Here is an 8,409-nt window from a genome sequence, read left to right on the forward strand (position 1 = left end):
AGTGAGCCCAGATCGCACCACTGCACTCCAGCCTGGGAGACAGAGTGAGAATTTGTCTTATAAAAAAAAAAAAAAAGGCTGGCAGGGAAGGCTGGGTGCAGTGGCTCTTGCCTGTAATCCTAGCACTTTGGGAGGCGGATCAGTTGAGCCCAGGAGTTCAAGACCAGCCTATAGAAAACCTATGGAGACGCCATCTCTACCAAAAATGCAAAAATTACCTGGGCATGGTGGTACATGCCTGTAGTATCAGCTGTCCCAGCTACTTGGGATGCTGAGGCAGGAGAATCACTTGAACCCAGGAGGTCGAAACTGCAGTGTGCCATGATCGTGCCGCTGCACTTCAGCCTGAGCAACAGAGCAAGGCACTGCCTCAAAAAATAAATAAATAAAAGTTCACAGAGGGTTAACGTACAGGAGTTTGGGGTTGGTTAGTTTATTCTGCTGAGATCAAAATATTTCTTTTTAAATGTATATATTTAGCAGAGTAAGCAACTAAATAAAACTACCACAGTCATATGGAGTGATTGTAAAACACTAATAGATTCACTAGAGAAAATGCAAAATACTTTTTTATGCCAAATTTTTTAAGTCTTACCTTTCAGTAGAATTGTAAGTGTAAAATCAGTATGCCTTTCTCACTTGAGTATTTTCATTAGTATGAAAGGGTAGAAATAACTGTCTTCATGTTTGGAACGGATGATGACTACTGTGTAACTGGCGTAAACACTTTCGTGGTGATTATAGTGTTGTTTTTTTTTAAATAACTTCAGAGAAAGAACTGGAATGAAATATTCATTTGCAGTGTGCATAAAATTACAGTCTGAGTCATAACTTTTTTTGAATGGAATTTTGTTGACTTTAATCAGCAAGCAGTAGTTCATTACCCTAAAGATCCTGGGTTTTTTTTCCCCAATTCTGTGAATATAATTTTAAAATTAATAATCAATTAAGTGTAACATGTAGTAGAAAGATTTTTACCAATGAGCCTTAAAAGGCCATAGCTAAAGTTGGAGGGTCATGAAAAATAAAGAAATCATTCAACTTTTGGGTTTTTTTCCCCTAAGATGTTAATTGCCTTTATTCCCGTGTAACATTCTGTACAGTGAATTGTACTTTAATTACTTATGGAACTTTTAAAAAGTCAACTTACAATGTATAGGTGATGGCTTATTTCATTTGTCAAGATCAGTTATGTAGCAGCTGTTTGGTGGTGATGTGAAATCATAATATTTGATGGCATTAAGTTCTAAAGGACTGTGTACCCTATTAGCATGCAGCTGCCAGAGCCTAGTTTTTACCTTGCTTGTAAGCCACTGATAAGAAGATTTAAATGACTGTGGAAATATTTTTGCTCCAGGGCAAAGAACTCAATAGAAATCCATTTATATAACTTGTGCATGGTATTGAATGACACAAACTAGTGGTGGAATGTAGTCATTCATATGTAAAAGTAGTTCTTCCAGGGAGCTGCCTGGGTCTGATAAGGGAAGAAGAAGAAAAAAAAAAAAAAAGTAATGCTTTTATAGTATGTGTTTAAGCCTTCTAAGAATTACCCACACAGATACTACTCATTACGCTACTTTTCCATCCAGCATGAAATATGTCCACAGGCAAAAGTATCTTTATCTAATTTTGAAGTGATTGTTGTTTTGTTACAAAGATAGCTTCTGAAACTGCTGAGGTGATCCTTGTAAAAATGCAAATTGTATTAACTCTACGGCAGCTTATCAGATGTGTGCACTTCTACCTGTAGGCAATGCAGTACAGTCAGAAGAAGAACAATTTACATTTGTCTTGGACAACATTTCATAAATAGATTTTATCTTAACTGTTCTACCTCTGCACTCTGAACCCATTGAAGATAATAATTTATATTAAGGTTAACATGATGTATTTTAAAATATTGAGTATACGTATGTGAAACAGTTCACTTTTGCAGTTTTATGGACCTTAAGTTAAAATTGCAGGAAGTCATCATTCTTTAATAACCTACTTCCAATGCCATTCCAGTTATTATGGCTTAAAGAGGTGCTTAGACAGTCAGCATGGATCTGACCCCTCTTCATTTAATTAAGATAAAAATGATTGGGTAATGTGTTTTATCTGTTTTTTTGTGTTTTTGTGTTTTTTTTTTGTTTTTTTTAGAAAAAGGACATTTTTTTCTTTGTGGTGTGTATGTATACTATATAGTTTCTAACTTTTAAAGCAGAGAGCCATGAGTTTTAATGAAATCCCTGTTTGCCATTTTAATTTGAACTTCTTTTTTGATGATAAAGGAAACATTCAATGTCATCAAAACATGTTTCTTTTTTCCTTTAGTGCCCCTTCTTTGTTGATGCCACTTCCCGGAACTAAAGTATTGCCTTCAATGGACAAATATGCTGTGTTTAAAGGAATTGCAGCTGACAAGTCCTCTGAAAATACTGTTCCACCTGGAGGTAAAAACAGTGGGTAAATTCATAAACTTGTGAATGCTAAATTGCATAATATTTAAATTGTATGAATCTTTAAGTGGTGGTCTTCTGTGTGCTAAATGTGTAAAATGCCTATACCACATGTTAAGAGTGTTTGGCGGCCGGGCGTGGTGGCTCACGCCTGTAATCCCAGCACTTTGGGAGGCTGAGGCTGGCAGATCACGAGGTCAGGAGATCGAGGCCATCCTGGCTAACACAGTGAAACTCCATCTCTACTAAAAGTGCAAAAAACTAGCCGGGCATGGTGGCGGGCGCCTGTAGTCCCACCTACTTGCAAGGCTGAGGCAGGAGAATGGCGTGAGCCCGGGAGGCGGAGCTTGCGGTGAGCCAAGATCGCACCACTGCACTACTCTAGCCTGGGCGACGACTGGAGCGAGACTCCGTCTCAAAAAAAAAAAAAAAAAAGAGTGTTTGGTTAAACCAATCTGCCTGACTTCCTGGAGCTGTAATTTCAGGATTCCTAACCTTAATTGAGCTTCTGTCCTTTCTGTCATAGATCCTGGTGATAAATATAGTGCTTTCAGAGAACTCGAACAGACAGCAGAGAATAAACCTTTAGGTAAGTTTTTGAGTCCTTAAAAGGATAAATTATTTCCATTTTTAATAAAAAAGGGATTTTTGATGGTTCTTTCCATGGCATTCCTTTATTTTAGTGTGTGTGCATGTGTGTGTGTGTTTGTGTATTTAGGAGAAAAAACTGAATAGATAAAACAATATGATATAGTAGTGATGTTTATAATAGATACTCTTAAGTATTCTACTTCAGAAAACCTTAATAATAGCAACTGTGTTTAGGCCAGGGGTGGTGGCTCATGCCTGTAATCCCAGCAGTTTGGAAGGCCGAGGAAGGCGGATCACCTGAGGTCAGGAGTTTGAGACCACCCTGGCCAACATGGCAAAACCCCGTCTCTACTAAAAATACGAAAATTAGCCGGGTGTGGTGGCGCACACCTGTAGCCCCAGGTACTTAGGAGGCTGAGGCAGGAGAATCGCTTGAACCCAGGAGGTGGAGGTTGCAGTGAGCTGAGATTGTGCCAATGCACTCCAGCCTGGGTGACAGAGCAAGACTCCATCTCAGGGGAAAAAAAAAAAAAAAGCTACTGTTTTTAAAAAATATCGTGATAGGATCAGACAGAGTTGCTCACACCTGTAATCCCAGCACTTTGGGAGACTGCTCTGGGCAGATCACCTGAGGTCAGGAGTTCGAGACCAGCCTCGCCAACATGGCGAAACCCCCATCTCTACTAAAAATACAAAAAAGTTAGCCTGGCATGGTGACACGTGCCTGTAGTCCTAGCTACTCAGGAGGCTAAGGCACAAGAATCGCTTGAACTCAGGGAGACAGAGGTTGCAATGAGCCAAGATCATAAAAAAAAATAGGTACTGAATGGGGGATTATCTAATAGAAGGGAAATAAGATTACTTCTTATAGTTCTGGAAATTACAAGGAGTTAAATGTGCTTGAGAATTACTTATTTTCTAAAATTTAGGGCATGCTAGGCACAGTGGCTCATGCCTGTAATTCCAGCACTTTGAGAGTCCACAATGGGAAGATGGCTTGAGCCCAGGAGTTTGAGACCAACCTGGGCAACATAGTGAGACCTTGTCTCTACAAAAAAAAAAAAAAAAAATTTAGCCAGGTGTGGTGATGCACACCTGTGGTCCCAGCTACTCGAGAGGCTGAGGTGGGAGGATTGCTTGAGCCTGGGAGGTGGAGGCTACAATGAACCCTAATTGTGCCACCATACCCTAGCCTGGGCAGCAAGCAAGACTCCATCTCAATCAATCAGTAAAAATAAAATAAAACAAAATTTGGGGCAAATTCCAAATCAGTGTTGTTTCCTTTGAAGATAGGACATTCCCTTTCATGGGAAGCTTGCATGACAAGTTAAATTCCCTTGTGAAATGAGAGCTGTGGTTACTCTGATTTATTACACTGCTCAATGAGGCTTGAAGTATTAGCAGTACAGCAATCTGTGGACTGTAAAGGCAGCAACTAGTCTTTTTTTTTTTGAAACAGAGTTTTATTCTTGTCAGCCAGGCTGGAGTGCAATGGCATGATCTCGGCTCACTGCAGCCAATACCTCTCGGGTTCAAGCGATTCTTCTGTCTCAGCCTCTTGAGTAGCTGGGATTACAGGTGCCTGCCTAATTTTCGTATTTTTGGTAGAGACAGGGTTTCACCATGTTGGCCAGGCTGGTCTCAAACTCCTGACCTTAGGTGATCTGCCCACCTCGGCTTCCCACAGTGCTGGGATTGCAGGCGTGAGCCACCACACTTGACCAGTCTTTTTCTTTTCAAGATTTTTTTTTTCTATTACTGTTGCGGTACCTGGTACTATTATTATTTGTTATTTTTTAGCTATTCACTCATGATCTAGAAATAACACATTCTAGAATAACATTATTAAAAACAACTTGATTAAGGCATAGTCACTGCTACATATTATAAAGCAGGTACAAGGTACTTTACATTCACAAAGGTATAATATAGTACTGTCTTACATCTATAATACTAGAGCGTACAATTAAAAAGACGTTATATAAGATTTGATTCTACTTTTCCAGTAGAGAGCCCAAAGGTTAGTATGACACAGCTCTCATACAGAAATGCACCTTCTTAGCTAGGATTTTCTTTCAGTAGTAGCATGGTTATAGGTACTCACTTTTCTTCATGAACATCAACTAAAAATAATTTTAAAACAAACAAATGAAACATTGGATTCCTACAAAGATGACCAAGTGGGGGTAAGCAGGACTCAACCAAACTCATATTTTACCAAACCCCTCATGTTTGAACAGTGAGAGCTCTGTGAAAGAAAGGGAATGACAAGCAGCACTTCAAAACTTGGGCCACAACCAAAACACAGGATCGTTTCAAACAGAAGCAGTAACCAAACAATGCTCACTTAGTATGTTCAAGGATGCCAACATCAATATTCAGTCATCTGCACACTCATCCAGTAAGAATGGGTGATCAGCGGTGGCTCAAGCCTGTAATCCCAGCACTTTGGGAGGCCGAGACGGGCGGATCACGAGGTCAGGAGATCGAGACCATCCTGGCTAACACGGTGAAACCCCGTCTCTACTAAAAAATACAAAAAAAACTAGCCGGGCGAGGCGGCGGGCGCCTGTAGTCCCAGCTACTCGGGAGGCTGAGGCAGGAGAATGGCGTAAACCTGGGAGGCGGAGCTTGCAGTGAGCTGAGATCCGGCCACTGCACTCCAGCCTGGGCCACAGAGCGAGACTCCGTCTCAAAAAAAAAAAAAAAAGAATGGGTGATCAGTTACTATACTTGGCTTGCGTTAAACTGAATCACCACTCTACAAGATTTTCAAGATTGGCTGTAATTTAATGAGAAAGATGAAGAGAGAGGGGTTTATGTGCACGTGTGGTTACCATCTCTAATAGTAAGACTTAGAGTACAAGGGAATGTAAAATGACCGTTCGAGAGTCATACATGTAAAAACTGAAAGTTATATTTGTGGTTAAATCCTACTATAAACGTGATGTGTAGGGTTTAGATAACCCATAGGTCAAAGTATGTTCTTGAAAGCTTAACTATGCATGCTATGAAATGTGTATACTCTAATGAGAATTTCCTTCTGGGAACAATACCACATTCTATCTTTACATATTGAATGCTCAGACTTGGGACATCCTTCAGCAATCTTCTATTTCCACCCTTCTGCTAGGTAGGGGAGAGATGGTGGGTAGGTATGATAGAAACTATTGCTTAATCATCTCTAAAAAAGGGAAGCCCACCTCTTATAAAAATATTCAGCCTCTTATAACTGTTAGGTTCTAGAAATGTTTCCTTGTGTTTCATCCAAGCTTTTAGAATGTAATAGCCATTTCTTCCTCAGTATCAGATACACAGTGGGAGTAACAGAGTGGGAGTAACAGAGATAAACAGAGTAACAGTGTGGGAGTAACAGAGATAAACCTGAGGGGAACTTTTGACTTGTGAGGTTTTTATTTGCACCTAGCAATGTTTTCATCAACACTTGGGCCAAGACAAGTTTGGAGTAAAGAGCACATGGTTTAACATAAGGGTTCTTTGTGTAATGTGGTATTAATGACCATAATATGTATTCCTGTAACAGACAATAGGAAAAGACAGTGGTGCCACCAATATGTAAGCAGTACCTTAGTCCTGCTTTTTCAATACTTTTTTTTTTTTGAGACAGTGTTTTGTTCTGTCATCCAGCCTGGAGTGCAGTGGTGCAGTCATAGCTCACAGCAGCTTCCAGCTCCTGGACTCAAGCAGCCTCAGCCTCCCTCCCAAGTAGCTAGAACTGTAGATGTGCACCATCACAATGGGGTCTTGCTCTGTTGCCCAGGCTAGTCTTGAACTCCTAGCCTCAAGCAATCTTTCCAGCTCAGCCTCCCAAAATGCTGGGATTACAAGTGTGAGCCACCATGGCCAACCAAATTTCAGTACTTTTTAAAAAAAGTTCCAGATTGTTGTTATTTTCATTTGCTTGCTGTCATTCCTATCTTAATTCTAAGGTCTTCCAAGTAGAGTTACCAACTTTGTTCATTTTAGGAGAATAGATTTTATTTTCCTAAATGTTATGATATCTTTTTTATACTCATTAAAAAATACATTGACTTTGTTAAAGTACATTAGTATCTTAGAATTTATGAAGAATCTTATAGTATTGTGTTCAGAGCTGTGGGTTGCTTAGGTTACTGAATGACAGAATTTAATAATATTTCCTTTTTTCCATCTCCACAGTTTAAGCCATAAATTAAAGTAAATGAGGAAAATGTTCTTTGTAAATAAATGGCACATTTTTATTGAAGTTTTAGCAAAAAAGTGGATTCTTTTGAGATTTTTTAGAGCCTAAAAAGTGACAGGAGAGGGAAACTTATGAGTATGTAGACATTAACCAAAAAGCTAACCATGAAATAATATGCTTAATATGCCTTCTGATAGACAAGCTTCCATTGACTGTGACTAATTTATTTGCCAACAAATTCCCTTTGTAAACCCACCCATTTTTATTTCCTTTTACCCCTTTCACCCAGCTTACATTTCCAATGGAAAAGTTTACAATTCATCAGTAAGTGTAGTTTGCTGTGGTGATTAAAACACACAAACAAAGCAATATTTGTCAATTTCACAGATATTTCAAAGCAATGCATTAAAAATTTAGGCTGTGATAAAAATGGCTGCTTATTACCTCTACATTTACAGAAATAATACAAATATAATCAGTGATACTACTAATTTAAAATTCTAAGGTGATTTTTAAAAGTTTTACATCTTCTATCAGTTTGTGAAATTGACTTGAGTTTTACTAGTGGTATGTCTTACAAATATAAATTACAGGAAATCTGAATGCTGTTCCTCTCTTATTAGATGAATTCCTTGGTGTTGATGAATTATGGTGATGAATCGGTTAACTATCTCAGGTTGGGAGGAAAAATCAGCTTGTATCGTTTTTGGTGCTTTTTTTTCATCTTCTATATCCAACTATATATCTTGTTACAAGCACAGTATATTTTATTTTTTTATTTATTTTTATTTATTTATTTATTTATTTATTTATTTATTTTTGAGACAGAGTTTCGCTCTTGTTGCCCCAGCTGGAGTGCAGTGGTGCAATCTCGGCTCACTGCAATCTGCTCCCCGGGTTCAAGCGATTCTCCTCCCTCGGCCTCCCAAGTAGCTGGGATTACAGGCACCTGCTACCACACCCAGCTAATTTTTTGTATTTTTAGTAGAGATGGGGTTTTACCATGTTGGCCAAGCTGGTCTCAAACTCCAGACCTCAGGTGACCCATCCACCTTGGCCTCCCAAAGTGCAGGGATTACAGGCGTGAGCCACCATGCCCAGCCCAAGCACAGTGTATTTTAAGCCTGCATTATTTTATATACCAATTTAAGCATTGGATTTTGGTTTTTTTTTTTTTTTTTTTTGAGACGG

General features: G+C 39.1%; 1 protein-coding gene across 5 annotated transcripts in view; it reads left to right on the forward strand.

Moving 5' to 3' along the window:
• Nucleotides 1–8,409, forward strand: part of SYNRG (synergin, gamma) — a 98,807-nt gene that overhangs the window by 46,014 nt on the left and 44,384 nt on the right. For all 5 annotated transcript variants that reach the window (XM_011953616.1, XM_011953617.1, XM_011953618.1 and 2 more), the window contains 2 exons: nucleotides 2,320–2,438; nucleotides 2,971–3,033. In XM_011953616.1, coding sequence (XP_011809006.1) covers nucleotides 2,320–2,438; nucleotides 2,971–3,033 — 182 coding nt within the window. The remainder of the gene's footprint in view (nucleotides 1–2,319; nucleotides 2,439–2,970; nucleotides 3,034–8,409) is intronic.

This window comes from Colobus angolensis, unplaced genomic scaffold (genome assembly GCF_000951035.1).
Source record: "Colobus angolensis palliatus isolate OR3802 unplaced genomic scaffold, Cang.pa_1.0 Scaffold37, whole genome shotgun sequence".
Lineage (NCBI taxonomy): Eukaryota > Metazoa > Chordata > Mammalia > Primates > Cercopithecidae > Colobus > Colobus angolensis.